Here is a 16,069-nt window from a genome sequence, read left to right as displayed (position 1 = left end):
ACTTCTTAAATAAAAACTCTAATTCAGTCCTTTACTTAAGGTTTCTTCTTTTCAGAGAATAATTTATGCTTTGAACTGCAGCTTTCTTGAACAACTTTCAACAGCCTTTCACCATAGAGACAATAGACATTTTACAGATATATTAAGTAGATTAGGCGAATAGTTATTAAATGTTCTTCTCTTTTCTGTGATTGGTTTGTCCAATAATTGATCCCTACTTTCAGTTTCTCTGTAACCTACTAATTCTTTTTCAGTTCGTGAAACCTTGTTTTCTGGATGGGTTTTGTTTTGCTTTTTCTTAAAAAGCTAACAGTCATATTTAACAGAATGCATATACATTTATCATACTCCTTATGAGGATTATATGTAACTTCTTCCATTTGTACACAGAAATGAAAGACTACTTAAATTTATTTTTAATGGCCTTATTCTGAGAGGTTAACAGAAACCCTAGACAAAAACAAAAACCAGACCAAAACAAACAAACCAAAAAATCCTCTCACAATTTCCAAGTAAGCATCTTCTTTTTCATGTAGGAAAACTTTTTTATACTTAGAAACATAACAAACTTAGAAACTGATAGCAAAGCCATTAGACACCTATTGCACCCTTCACAAAAGATTTCTGGGCCGGAAAGTTTTTTCAGAAGCAAAACTCGCTGGTTTGGGCAACAGACTTGACAGGATGAGATTCCATTTCTAAATACCAACTAAAGCTTCACTTAGAACAAACAGCAGAGAGACTTTATGGCTATGGAGTTAATGGCCCAGCTGTTGAGCAACCGTAGCTAATTCAGTAGTGGCATCCCAGACCCGTAAAACAGACAGTTTTAGTGCTTCTCCTGCAACTAAAGGAGATATTACTAAAATTCTCTTCAACTTCATTGCTGGTTTTGTTTTCATTTCAAAAGCTGTGCACAGCAGTGGATCTGACCCAAAAAACAAAGCCAAACAACAATCAACAACAACCATGCAGCAAATTTAGTTTAAGAAACTGGTATTCATCACACCTCAAGTAAAATGCAAAACTAAAATTAAATCCTGGAGAGAGCAAAAGCTGGGAAGAGGAGCATGTCGGAGGGCAGGGGAGAAGAGAGGCTGGAGAGGGATATTATCCAAAAACCCCACTTCTAGGATCTGAGCTCCTGATTGCCCATTTGCATGTGCAATTTCACCTCTTTCAGATCTTCTGGAGCAAAACTATTAGTTTATTGGGAATTAAATCTGTCAGTAGCTCTGCAGTTTTCATTTTAGGGATCACTCTGATGGTATTATCAATGAAAACTAGATGGTTTTGACTGCCTTCATTACTTACCACTTTGACTTCTCATCATTTTACTTCTCTCATATCTTTATGTCATATTTGGGAGAGGATGCAGTATCACCAAAACTGTGACAGCCCATAATCATACTTACCAAACTAATTCAGATACTTCAGGCAAAGCAACACTACAAAAAATCAACTGTTTCCAAAGACAACACAGAAGAGACCTGAAACAGACTTTGTGAAGCATGAAGGCATCAGTTTGTTTCAGCCCTGATCACTGAGACCACCAGCCATTTTGTGTTACTTCATTTGGAAACCACTTTCAGAGGTCATGTTTAACAGTGGACATAGCTCCTTTCCCTCTCTATTCTTTGTGCTTTCACATCCAGAGAGCTGAAGAACATGAACAAAGTAGGTCAAATAAATCCAAATCACTTAAAGAGATAAATAAATTTGTAAAAATCATCCTCTTTATGAACACTAGACTGTTTTGAAAGGAAGATCTAGAAAGAAAATATATCTTTCTATGACACCTCCCCAACAAGAAGGGAAGTCAGAAGACTACGGGGTGAATGAGAGCCAAAACATTCAACTTTGTATAAATTCCAAAGGGGGCTTAAAGCAGAAATCAAAGCTTTCCATTTCATGGTAGAAGCAATATCAGTACTTCTTGACCATCTAGCTGGAAGGTCTTACTTTCACTTTAAAGTGTCTAGCTTATTTTCCTGAAACCCGCTAGGAACCTTTGCAAAGATACCTCCCTTTTAAACCTTTTTTTTTTTTTTTTTTTTTAATCAAATACTTCATATTCAGTTCCCACTGACCTTTCTTTAAAAAAGAACAGAAAAGTTATTTAATGTGTTAGGGAATAAAAAGAGAAGGAGATGAATGCTCTGCTGTTGAACTTCTATGGGCTTCTGAGAAAATGACAAGACTCAGTGACACAGAGATACCTTCATTCTCTGCTCAGGTTCAATTAGCTGAAACTAATTACATTCTCTCCCCTAGAGTAATTTTGGAAGCAAATGGAAGAAAGGTAACTCTTCTTCAAAAAAGGCAACATTTAAAGTCTTGATGATATAAATGCCATTGAAATGTTTTCTACCATTTTCCCCAACTCCACAAAGCAAAAAATTTTCAAGTTGAAAATGCAAGAATGTCAACATAGGTTACTCAAGTCACAAGTCACCCACAGCTTCTGTGACACACTCCCTGAGCTGAACTCTACACCCAATTCACAATAAGCGAAACTTGGGCTTTTGGGAAGCAGAATAATATTTGGTTTAATGACAACTTATTCACATTCCCATCTTAATTCATTGTCTTCTATTAATAAATGTGTGGCACATCAGTTCCTAAATGGAGTAACATTAAAAAACAAAACACACAAGAAAGAAAACAAATAAACAAAAAAACCTCAACCACACATACTTTGCCATGAATATGCTGCACATAAGGGAAATTAATTTTCTGGATCTGGTATCAAGTAGTATCTATCTCACAACGTGAAGAGATAAAAAGTTTGTCCCAAGAAGAAAAAAGAGAAGGAACAGATGCGGCTTGCTCTTTGGCACACTGTATAGCACAACAAAGTCTGGAAAGAAAAGCCTTTAGCTCCCCTTTTTACCTCACCAAGATAAAATGTGCAAATAGCTATAATTCCATCCTCACTTGGAGGTCAATAAAACAATTGTTAATGCATACAATATTATAATGTGTTTAACAGTAAAAAGCACCCATTTGGCTTTCCCTAGGAATTTGAAATTTTGGACTTGGTGCCCAGTGATCTATGTAATTTCTCAGTTCAGTAATACTAAGAGAAGCTTCCTACCTTTTGAAATATCACTCTACTGCTCTGATTGAATAAATTTAATTCTCTCTCTGTCCATCCCCAACTAACATGAAACAGATGGAAAATACATTATACTAGAAACTCTCATATAATTATTTTCACCTTCAAAATATCAATCACTGATCACAGTGTACTCCTTTATGTGCATACCATATCAAATGAACTCCACTGTGAGAAAAGACCAAGTTAGACCTATTGGGAGTCCACTACAGTTACTGAGAATTCCATCGGGTTTTGTGGTTAGGGGTTGGTGGTTTTTTTTTTTTTGCTTGGTTAGATGTTTGTTTTTCTTTTTTTTTTCCCAGAGCAGATGCACATAGTGTTAAAAGAACTAAATATGTCCAAGTACCTTTCTGGTACTGCTGCTAGGTACCCTTCAAGATAATCCTTTAAACTGTACAATTTCCACACCTAAGCCTAGCGCTACACACCAACACTAAAATCAACACTGAGGAAATAGTCTCCTTGAACATAAGCAAAACAATCTGCAACTGAAAGTTCAGAGGCTCACACAGTTTTCTCATCTTTGTTTCACAAAGCTTTAAGATTTTGCTTTAAATTGCATTTGTGAGCTCTCTGAAAATTGGCTCTCCTGTGTATGTGTTAGACCACTGAGGTCGCAAGGATTCTTTGGCGCTCATAGAGTGAGAAGTAATCGGTGTATATCCAAAAGGAAAAAAAAAAAAAAATTAGCTCTGTTTGAAAGATCAAGCAACGAAGAGGGAACACAGGGGACCTTATTTTCCAGATTATGTGTTTCACCACTCATGATTGTTTTCTTCCTTATCCTTCCCAGCACTACAAGTTACTTACATTCATTAAAAAAAAAAAAAAAAAGCATCCAGTGCAGAGCTGTGTATAAATCAAAATTCAATTGTTTTAGTATCTGAACTCAATAAATTTCACAAACAGGAGAGGAGGTGTATGCAAAAGGAACACATCATTCAATCACAGACAGCCAATCAAGCTAGAGTAACACAAATGAAAATCCCGGCTGAGTTACAGGCTGAAGAGCTATTTGGAACTACAGTGTGGCCATCTACTCCTACCTTTGCTACAACACAGCCAGATAAGGTATTATTCTGTATCTTTAAAAGACCATCCTATTGTGTTAATTCAGCAGAGCTTCAGCAAGTGCGAGAGAAGAATCACAGACTTCTGCCCATCCTGACAGAGCTCAATACTTTCTGCCCTGAGTAGTCCCAAAGAAGTCACACAGCATGCCAGGTACAAAGTATTTGCAGAAGTGAGCCCTCAGACAAGGCTATAAAAGCTCCGGGTTAAGGAAGCACACACCAACTTGCTTCCACTTGATCTGTTACACAGCTTGACAGTAACAGATAGCCAGTTGCATTAGTGTCAACGTTCAGATAAGTTTCTCTCAATATCTGTCACAAAAACCAGACGCAGTATCAGTGTGCCAGCTGCATTATCGGTCGCTACATAGTTGATCATACTTAATAACATCCTCGAGCCCAGACAGGACACACAGACAGCAATTACAAGCGTGTGCCACAGTCGCCCAGATCGGATTGACTCGGAGCTGCCGACTCGGCGCGCGCTCGACGACTGCCTGCCTACCACCTTTTCCCTCTCAAACGCATTAGCTTGCCTCAATATGGGGCCAGAGTTTGTTTTGAAACTCTTAACAGGATCACTGAAAGAAAAGAGGAAAAATAGCATAAATGATCCTCTGGACTGCTTCCAGAGTAGCGTGTTCTCCTAGCGATTGCTTTGGAAGCAAGCCAAAAATGGGAAGTGTTCTTGCAAATGAGCACACCACCAGGCTCAAGTACAAGTTATCATTTAATTCTTTTGTCAACATCAGCGCAGTTAGAAATTAAGAAGCCTGTTTAATAAACAGGTTACTTGAATTCCAGTCACCAAACATCAATTTCTTCTCATCCATCCCTGCCATGCTCACTCAGCTCATGCACCCCACCCCCTTCCTAACATACACTGGGGTTTTTTTCCTTGGATGTTTTCTCTCCCTTATTGAAAGTCAAATAAAATTAGTATATTAATTACATCAATGATAAGTAGGTCTTCAATCAAGAGCAAGTTAACTAAAAAAAGGAAAAAAATCAGTCACTCAGAAAAAGAAACTCTAAAACCTCAACACAGACTTCTATGGGATACAGCACTTAATATTTTTAACAGACCTCTAATACAGTCTACTGAATGGTTTTGTTGGGGCAGTTTTTCACATTACAATTACTCCTAATGAGATCACCCTCTGTAGCATTTAAGACTTCATCCCTTCCCAACAGAACAATGAAAGATTTGTGTGGAGCTACAAAGGCCTCAGATCAATTCCACTCACTTCACCTTCTACTGAATTTCCTCATAAAAACTCGTCAAGAGCAGAACTGTGTTTTTTCATGAGGACAATCTATTAATAAAGAGACTCATGTACTTTGCTTTAGGATGTCCCAAATCCGCTACAGTTTTTGAAGTCCTAATCAGACCAAGGGACCTCAGACTCAGTGAGTGCTGACAGCTTTGTTTTCGATATTACGTACATTTCTCTTCTCCATAGATTTATGTGGTTTTTTTCTACTTTTTCACTTACAGTATTTCTCATCAACAAATGTCTGCCTATCTTGCAATAAAAATATGGCAGTATATAACTCCTTGTGTTATCTTGTGATAAAAATGATAAACCTTGTATTAAATTTACATGAAAATACCTGTTTTCAAACAAACCCCAGATTCTCTTGCTCTTACTGGAAATAAAGACAATAAAATATTCTTTCTCATGGTAAGTAGAAATGTCTTATGCCTGTAGCCCCAGTGACATCATTGCTAAGGATAATTCTAAGAACATGGTAAACTGAATTAGTCTTGAATCAAGAAATACAACTCAGTAGACTGATCTGCTAGTATTTTAAAACAATCACCATGATCCAACTTCAAGCCAAAAGTTTAATTTTGTGAAAAAAATTATCGAAAGGCTATCATACTTGATTCTGAAAATTCGATACTTTGTTTGAAATATCTGTCTTGTGTTTAGAATTTTTACATGCTTGACACAAATCTCTAGCTCAGTTTTTATCTTTTGTGTATTCTTCCCACTACTAACCACACCCCATTCTGCTTACTACATCCATTTTAGTTTCCTTGTAATTCTGTCAGAGACCATGTGAAAGAACAAACTGTTTACCTACTCATACCTGACATTATTAATACAATGTTCTGAGATAAGTATGACTTACTCAGCCTTACCAAAAGGTATGAGAAACACATTATTCAGTTCATAATGTAAGTCCTGAACCTATCTTTATACTTCTTATGACTTCAACTTTTTTTCTTTAAATTTAGAAGTGCATTGTGCAACCACTGATTTTCATAATCAGACAGGTTGACTGATTTAGATTAACCAGTGTGAACTTCACAGACTGAGGATCTGAAAACTTTAAAAGCAGACTGATGATGCATTTCTCTTAAAAAAAGAAGTGAACAAAAGAAAAAATGGAAAAGAAAAATCTGGTAGAATGTGAGCTACAATTTGCAACAAGTTGTGTGTTTACTTACGTTCACAGGTGTCTCCTTTCTGCTGGTATCCTGCTTTGCAGATACATTTTCCAATAGGCACTAACCATTCTCCCTCCGCGCTACAGTGCATCTTCGGCGAGTTCTCCGCCTCCTCCTCTGCACTGCTGACACAAGTTCCTCGCACTTCAACTAGAGAGGAAAACTCTGAGCCAGTCACTGTGTCAGGAAAAATAGCTAAGTTCTCAATGATGGACCAGCACTTCTTGTAGTAGACTTTGACAGAGACCAAAGCAATGCAGGCCCCTACGTCCTGAAACGCAAGATAGAATCCTTTTTTGGACAAAGGTCCAATTTCTCTCACCTCTGTGTTAAGTTTCATTTTTCTCTCCCCAAGATCACCCTGGGTAAAACTTTCATCTGCTGCAATAGTGTCTATTTTTACATATTGGTTTTCTCGGATATTCCTGCCAGTGTCGTAGTCTGTTTCATAATAATACAAGTTAAAAGTTTCTTTACAAGTCCCCAGGACTCCAGGAAGACTGTTACAATCCCTCAGAGTGAATTTCAGTTCTACAAAAATCCTTTGTGCATTGCTTTTTGCAATCCAGTTAGTCCGAAGCCAGTTGTTTTGGTTTGATTCCATCACCTGGCATACCTGGTATGTTCGTATAGGAGTGTAGTTTTCATCCAGTCCACTGATTTCTTCCCACTAAAATGATAACAAACAGTTAGTACTAAACAAGAAGTTTGTCACCAGATGTAACTACTGAGTATTTTTAAAGGCTTCACAAAACTCATGTCTCCCTTTTTTTAACAGTAAGTTATTGTTAAAAATACTGTTGAGCACATAAATGAAGAAAATATATGTTAATGCAGGAAGAGGCTCTCTCTCCCTTCATGTCTTTCCCACATATAACTTCCAAAAATCATTGCCATATCAAGGGCACAGTTGCAAAGGGGCAGCTTCAGAAAAGGCTGTTTAGCATACCAGGTTCTGATTTCACCCTGAGCTCACACACATTTCTTTAAGGTCACAGTGGTTCTAAGTAGCAAAGACCAAAAGGAGGGAGGCAGCTTGTCTTCCAAAGAAACCTAACATCAGTGAAGTCTTAGAAGCTGAAATTGCTTAGCATCAGGGTACAAAAATCTTGTGCATGTAAAGTTTCTGATGAAACTTGCAGCTGTATAGAAAGCATGGGATTGGGTCCTGAAACGCATGATCAGATGATTCCCACCCCTGTGTGATTGAAGTGGCAAGAGAAAATGGACAGAATTAAAAATCTGAAAGCAAGAAGACACTTTAGTTGTCTCCCTTTCTTTCAGTCTGCCTTCTGTTCTGTTTACAAACTGAAAGGTTAAGTTGCAGCTCCTCCTCACCTCACCTTTTGTCCAGTGGCTGCACCCACATTAGAAGGGGCAAACTTCATTTAGCTGGGAGTTCAAATGAACCATGAGAGTACATACAGAATTTAAAAAAGCCCATATGACTGAAAGCTCGCTGGTTCAAAGCCTGAGTTCTGTTGATGCTCTCTCTTTAGGTTACCAACTGTGTAATGAGCTGGTAAGCCTTTAACAATCCCAGAGTCTTTAACAGCCTTTGGTAGCGTGGGAATTTGCACCTCCAGCAATGGCAAACCTTCCACTGGAATCAACCAGGCAGATCGCCCAGGTGTAACCAAAACAATTCTTGTCTCCCACCTTTTTTCACGTTTCTTGTAACATTTCAGTGCCTGCAGAAACTGCAGCTGTAATAAATTAGAGGAGGGGAGTGAGCTATCGTCACCCCAGGATACAGGCAACCATGACTTCTCTGGATGGCACTTAGCCCTCTGGCCCTGTGTCAATAATGCACTTAAGCTCATGCTTAAGATCAGTGACTGTACTTAGGAGCTTAATGGTAAGCACATGCTTAAGTGCTTTGTGGGACTCGTATAGTCGGCACCTCTGCAGGATAGGGCATCCACTGACATTCCTCACACCGCAACCAAGCATGGAAGGCATTGGTTTCCCAGATCAGGAGCTACACAGTGCACATTACTCTGCAAGCCTCTCTGACAGCAAATGAGAGCATTTTAATGTTGTTGTCTGTTTCAGGAAAAAAACAGATGTGGCTGAATGGATGCTGGAAGTTATCACCACAAAATATATCACAGCTGCAGATGCTGAAATGCACAGAAGTTGTAAATATCAAAGCTCATTTCAAGGACCTACAGTTAATATAGATGAGATACATACAGTATTATATATTATATGCATATGGTATTAAACGAGCATTATTAAATGCTCATGGAGTTAACTGAAGTGAATGCATATGGAACTGTATTAACCTCTGAACAAAACAAAGTCTATCTTCATAATAGATTTATTAGAGCTAAATGAGCAATTTTTTTTCATCTCTATAAGAGTTACAAAAACCAAGAAAAATTTAAAAAGCAGCCCTAGACTGAGAGGGGTTTGGCTATACCACAATAATAAAAAAACCCCAAAACATTTCTCCATTAAAAAAAAATCCCATCAAGATGACAAAAAGGCATAAAGCCTAAAATTTTGCCAGGTAATGCTATGTCCTTTGGGGTTTCTTTGAGATGATTGGGGGAGGTTTTTTGTTTTATGTTTCATGTGTAAGCATTCTTCCCTTAAAACACCCAACCAGATTCTACAAGACAATATTCAGTAAGACAATGCATTGCCTCTTTGACATGAAAGTAACTCTCATGCACCACACAACAGAATCTGTCTCCTTGAGTTTTGATGTGGATTGCTCCACCAAAACGAATCACCATTCCTCCTCAGAAAAACCAACAAACTGAGACAGACAAAAAACCCCAATAAACAAAGCACATTTTACAAACTCAACCCACACTTCATAATGCAACACAAGTGAGTTTTCTCAGAGTCAAAATTCCACTACATGAGACTAGATAGCATCAAAGAGATTCTTACACTACAGTCAAGGAAAATAATACAAAAAACTAAATTCACACAAGAAGCACTACTCTTTCTGATCCCTGGCATTTGCACTGGAGCTATTTTTCCATATTTTGCTAAAGACAAAAAATTAAGGAAACGTGATTTATCATGAAATTATGTAATCAGAGTGCCTGCATGGAAAAAAACATATCAGTATTTCAAGATGTTCTCACCTATGGCAGCTGAGACCACCATTCATTGACGTCTTCTTCAATTTCACAAAAAAAAAATTAACTTTTCTTTGTCCTGCTGCAATATATGGTGCTATACATGCAAATCTGTTTGAATATGCGCTGTTCTATTGGTTTCAATTTATTGTGTTTTAACTTCTTAGTTATGTTAACAGCATTAAATGTAGCATTTGCAGTTGAATGAGGCATTTAACGAGTGTCTGACTGATATATTCTGTACTGTGATGTAGTTTCTCTCAAAATTTTCTGTGCTCATTCCCATGAAGTCTTTATTGCATAGTAAATAATTCAGTAATTAAAATTAGAAAAACATTTCTTTTCAAAATTACATTATTAAAATGGTACTTTTATGTTAATTTACAGACAACTTCTTGTGAACACTTTCACACATACAAATCTAGCCATTAGTTTTGATTCACTTTCAATTTGTGATTGAAATTTGCTTCTACTTCTGGAACTCACCTTTCATTATTTGTTGAATTTGACTCTACTTTCATCTTTCAGTGTGCTGATGTGCAACGTGTTGACGTGTCTTTCATTATCTACAGGTTAACTTAATGTAAGTGCCACCAAGTTAATTTTTCAAACACCTCTGGTAAAGGCTTCCATCAGTGCAAAACGCTAATGCTGAGGTTATTGGCCACCATGCACATTGAGCCCGCATTACATTCCCTCTGAAGTCCTTAGCCAAGTTTCCAGTTTATGCTTGTATTGATACTACAGTCTTGCTTTTAAAGAAAGACACTTCCACATTTTCATTCTTCTTATTTAAAGGATTTGTTACACTTTATATCCCTACTCACACTTCACGCTCTTCTGGCTCCAGATTTCTAAATGAACTGAAGATTAAGGGACTGATCCCCCAAGTTCTTGTTCGTGCAAAGCGTCACAATAGATTCAGCAAGAGTGTGTCCATGAGCAAGAACTGTCCATATAATCCATGATTTGTCAGACTAAGTTCATGTAGGACTGAGTTAAGATAGGACAATATATCCATTATATCTTTCTGAAAATGTTCTTTCAAGCAAAGTTTGAGGAAAAAGAGGTTTTATACCATTCTTAATTCAGACTGAAAGCAGCATTTCTCAACTTTACATATATAATAAATAAGACAATAAGACTGATATTTCTAAACATCTCATTTCTTATAACTATGTATTTTAATGGTACATTTTATAGAATGCCATGGGATTAATTTGTACGCAAGCTGGAGGTGGCCTTAACCACAAAATTCGTGCCTAGTTCCAGATATCAAGCTCCTCAAGGCTTGGGGATGTTTCAAGTTTGGAATGTCATTTCAAACACATCTGCAATATAAATGTTTTTATTTTAGAGCACTTCAATCTGTGCTATTCAATTACAAAGAAAACATTGTAAACAAATTTATGATCACCCATTCTACAGAAAATGAAAAACATATTTTTAGAAAGTTTCCACACAGAAGCAGATCTGTTGTTTCTAAAGGAAGGAAAAAAATGTCATTTAAAATACTGTGTTATAAATATACAGTGTAATCCTTTGTACAGCACAAAGAAATACAGCACTACAAAGCACAAAGGTACCAAAAGTTCCCAAAGAGCCACTTGCTTTTAATTAGCTTGTACATTTGTACACTGTAACCTGAGGTTTCATTCTAAAAATGAAGAAGCCATAAACACTTGGTATGATTACTGAGAGAAATATGAGGGGGAACTAGTTTCAAGCAGGTCTTTCAACTGCTTTGATAAAATAGCTACTCATCTTTAGGAACTTAAGTTTTGCCTGCAGTACTTACCCCATTGGGAGGAGAGGAAATCCATTCCAACTCTGTCTGTTGTGCTTTAGAGTCCAGCAATATTACTAAAAAAAAGAAATTTCACAGTTTGTTAAACATAACAAGGGGGAGGGGGAGTTAAAACTAAGGAACAAAATATGAATTTTAAAAAGAGATAGAATTAATATAATTTTTGCACAGATTAATATTTCTTCACATTATTACAAACTATCTGCAACAACGACTAGGTATTTATTTGTAAATAGACAAATTATTATGTACCATTCACATAAAAGCAGACATACATAAATCTTTACAATTTCATTGCTTAAAGTGAGGGGTATTTTTATGTTCTGAAGTGCTATTAATCAGTCATTAAGATGCATGCTCCCTCCCTCTCCTTTTTCATAAGGACATTTTCCATATGCTGGTTATTACAATCAGCTTAAAGCACACAGACACACAAACATTTCAACACATTTCCAAACTGATTTATACAGGACTGGTCTATACCTTGCCGAAAGTCACTTTGAAAAATCAATTATCTTTTTTGAGTATCAAAGTGAAAAATACTTCCCTTTGGCAATAAAGCAATAATTCTGCAAATAAATGACAACCAGGAATACAGAAAATAAGACACTGCAATTACCTCACACCTTGCATGCACAATATCAGACTAATTCACTTTATGGTAATAGCTTCCTAAAATCTCCTCGTCAGTTGACATTTATATACAGAAAGACAACAGTTCTAGCACCACCACAATTATTTTCAGCTAAATGTAACCCTGCCTCAAAAAGTGGCTAATCACAGCCTAATAAACTAACTCTTTAGTAGCATTCCTAATTTGAACCCCTTCCATATATCTTTAGCTATAAAGCTATTTATATCTTTATACACACCATTTCTGTACTATGTAAGATATTTAGATGTGTGGCTTAAGGCTGTAATTTGAAGCAACTTTTGTCAGGTCTATCAAAACAGTTTTAATTCTAGCTTTGGCCCTTTCTCCAAGGAGAATTTAACACAAAATTTCAGTGAATTACTAAAAAGATGCCTAAAAAGTTAATTCATACAGTAATATATGGTATGCCAGCTGAACACAAAACGGCAGCTTCCAGGCCTGTATTTCAGTAATGAAGTGGAACTACTCATTAAGGAAGTTTGATAGTCTCCCTCTAGAAAGATTACCTGCTTATGTCATTAAGGTTGGATTCAAGGGGCTTTACTTTGTAACACTTTCTATAGAAAAGCAGGTGGTGTATGCGGCGGCTTGTTAAACAAGAACATTCATAATGGTCCTGGAGAAAAAGGTACCACCAAAAATTTAACCATTTCAGCACCAGCACACTACGGCTGCAACTCATTATACTTTTTATTTGGCAGTAATTCCCCATCACGTAGCAACGGGGGAGCACATCAGAAAAATAAAAGATATCAAGCAAACAAAACAAACAAAAAGAAAACCCACAAAGAAACATACAAAAAGAAACACTGAAACCCCTGCTCTGCAAACACATCCTGCAAAGAAATCTAGGCGTTCCTTCTGGCATCCAAAGTTACGGGGGAAGAGCTCTCCAAGCCAGCGGCTGCTGCCCTGCTCCCAGCGCGGGAGAGCCGTGGCCGTCACGGCTCGCTCAGCAGCGCGGGGAACTGATGCGGGGGGGACGAGGGGACGGCGCCGTGCCCCGCCGGCAGCCGCAGGGGCTCCGCAGCCTCCCGCGCCCGGAGCGCACCGGGGGTGCAGCGCGGTCCCTCCGCGGGGCAGCTGCGCACCGCGCTCCGCGGAGCGACGCGACCGAGAGCAAAAGGAGGCGGAGAGGTGGCGGGAGAAGCGCGGGGGCGCGGCCGCGGGAAATGGGATGAAATGGGCTCTGCGGGGCTTCCCGCAGACGGGGAGCAGCGGCCTCTCGCCTCCGCAGGGAGCCACAGCCGCGCTCCGGACGCTGCGCGGAGCTGCGCGCAGGCGGCCGCGCCCCCGCGCCGAGCAGCGGGGCTTGGCGGGCGAGACGCACCGGAGCGCCGGTCCTGCGGCCGCCCCCGCCACCCGCGGGTTTGGAGGGAAGTGCCCGGCCCCAGGACAGAGCCCCGAGCTCTCGCAGCCACGGAGCGAAGGGATAGATAGCCTGCTCCCCGTGTCTGCACCGGACCCGAGGGTCCTGGCCGCTGGTAGAGGGCTCCGCAGGTAACGCGGTCACTTCCTCGCTTAGAGAGACAGGTGGACCCCGTTCCTCTCCAGCATCTCACAGTGGCTTGTATTGATCTACAGAAAGGAAACTCGGAAAACTTTTCAGCCTTTTACCCCTCCCATCTCTCTTCCGTACCCAGCGGGGAGGGGTAGGAAACCAAGCGGGGCTGCTGCCGCCACTGACCCTTCGGCAGGGCCGGCGGTGAAGCTGCAAAGTTACTTTTTTGTTTGTTTGTTTTGTTTTAACTCGCTCTTTCTTCCGCGAGAGTTTTCTGCGCTTGCAGCAGGTAGCCACTATCAATCCCTGTCTGCCGCTCGCCCCCTCCTGACCCTCCTTTGGCTAGATGATTTTCCCCGAATATACAGCCATTATACACGCACACTCATAGGTATAGATGCATATATAACCACCCACGCACGCAGAACAGAAAAAAGCGGGATAGGCTACCGCTGGGAAGCACCGGCGTGGCTCCGAGCACGGAGCAATCCGTAGGGCACAGCGGGGCAGGCAGCCCGCACCCTCCCCGCCTGCTTTCCTGCCCGACTGCCCAGCCCTTCTCCTCTTCCCACCCGCGGCTACGCGTTAGTGCTCCCAGCGTGAGCGTTTCTGCGCTTTACAGACCCTCCAAATAAACTTTCGAAATGCTGCTACGGAAAGGCTCCTTCTTCTTTCCCTCGCTAATCTCGCCATTGACTTTGTCTTTTAAGGGCAGAGTACATTTTAACTGAGGCATTTTTTTAAAGCTCCAAATGATATTTTATTGTATGCCAGAGATTTGATGAAAAATACTGACGCATCCAGCTGAGGCGGGGGGGGAAGCCCCCAAACGCATACACATGCAGAGGCACCGAAAATGCCCTGACTTCCCTGTCATGTCGTGTGTGTCGCCGTGCCCCCCCCTCCGAAGATGGAGACGGACCTTCGCCTTCGGCTGTCAAGCGCGAGCAGGGCGCCCCTTTAAATCATTTCGGATTCTCTCAGTGTGAAGAAAGAGATTCCCAGATGGGCTTTGTGAATTGATTTTAAACACCTACATCAGTCTCTGATACAAAACTGCCTGGTTTGTCTCCGTGCGCGGGGGACACAACTGTGCTGGGTGCGCCTTACGCGGACACCAGTACTGGTCTGATGAGAACGGGGAAGCTCCGCTGTGATACGCAGATGGTGTAAAAACCCTAAACCTCTCTCCAGCGATGCCAGGGGAGAGCACACGCGTTGCAGGCACACGACGCCAGGCTGTACGCATCCCCTAAATACATGTCCAGCCTGCACGGCTGGGACGTGCCAGGCTGCACCCCGATGCTCCTCGCCGCGGTCTGTGTCCGGCCCCGCTGGGCCGGAGCGCTGCAGGCCCCCGCTGGGGAGCGGCGGGGAGCGCCCCGCAGCCCCAGCGCCGCGCTGTGCCTTGCCTCCCAACAAGCGTCCCGAGCCCTAACACTCGGCCCTCGGCCCTTGCCAGGGAGCAGCGAGGTAACCCGCCCTCGCTGCACCTCCTCGGGAGGATCAGGGCTGACATGGGAGAGCGACGCTCCCCTGCACAGATTCCCGGCCGGGGGCTCTCCCAGCCCCATTCCTCATCACGTGCGAATGCCTCGCAAACCTCATTCCTGGGAGCAAAGGCAGTTGTCCCGGTCCCTCATACATATACACGCACAATCCCCAGTGAATGCCCTTCTTTTTCCTCCCTCCCACTTCAACTAAAATGTCTTTTTTTTTTTTTTTTTTCCTTGAGAGGGGGATGACAAGCAGCTGGCAGGCGTAGGAATGTCCCCTGCTAAGCCACCAAACAGACTTCGTGGGCAAAAGCAATAAATAAGCTCAAACTTTTGTTTTCCGCATCACCTTACCTTCTTTTGCAGCCTGTGCCTCCCCCGTGTGTGCAAAGCGGAACAACCAGACGGAGCACAAAATAATCCAAGAAGGGAGCCTACTTTGGAAAGCCATGGTGCAGGAGCGGGGTGATTTTATATTTCTAGCTCTATTCCTAGACACTGCCACTGCCGCCGCTTGGTGGGTGCTAGAGGACGGTGGAGAATTTGCAGCGCTAGTCTGTGGCTCGGCGCTCCCTCCCTCCAGGCTGCCTTTCTCTTTCGCCTCCTTCTCCTCCGCCTCCGCGCCGCTGCCCGGCTCCCGCACCGGGCCGGCCGCCCGCCAGCCCCGACTGCAGCCCGGCCGCCCGCCCCGCACGCCGATAATATCAATGGGGGCGGGGGGCGGGGCCTCGACTGCCGGGAGGCCCGTCCCTCAATGTGACTGGCAGCAGGTTCTGACCAATCAGCAGCAGCTATCGGCGGCCGGCGGGCCGAGCTGCCCCCTGAGTCGCCGCGGCCGGGGGGGCGGGGCCGGCGGCGCT

At 41.6% G+C, this 16,069-nt stretch overlaps 1 protein-coding gene across 5 annotated transcripts in view; it reads right to left on the bottom strand.

Annotated features, from left to right (window-relative positions):
• EPHA7 (EPH receptor A7) overlaps positions 1-15,861 on the bottom strand; it is a 167,345-nt gene extending 151,484 nt beyond the window's left edge. For 3 of the 5 annotated variants that reach the window (XM_033054184.1, XM_033054182.1, XM_033054183.1), the window contains exons 1-3: positions 15,564-15,750; positions 11,549-11,613; positions 6,653-7,322 (exon numbers count right to left, since the gene is read on the bottom strand). In XM_033054184.1, coding sequence (XP_032910075.1) covers positions 6,653-7,322; positions 11,549-11,613; positions 15,564-15,660 — 832 coding nt within the window. In that variant the 5' untranslated portion in view covers positions 15,661-15,750. Of the gene's footprint in view, positions 1-6,652; positions 7,323-11,548; positions 11,614-15,563 lie in introns of all 5 variants that reach the window. The other 2 variants (XM_033054186.1, XM_033054187.1) reach the window with 1 other exon arrangement.
• Between the last annotated feature and the right edge of the window lie 208 nt (positions 15,862-16,069).

The sequence above is a fragment of the Catharus ustulatus genome, chromosome 3 (assembly GCF_009819885.2).
Source record: "Catharus ustulatus isolate bCatUst1 chromosome 3, bCatUst1.pri.v2, whole genome shotgun sequence".
Lineage (NCBI taxonomy): Eukaryota > Metazoa > Chordata > Aves > Passeriformes > Turdidae > Catharus > Catharus ustulatus.
This window is presented reverse-complemented; position numbering and strand designations above follow the sequence as displayed.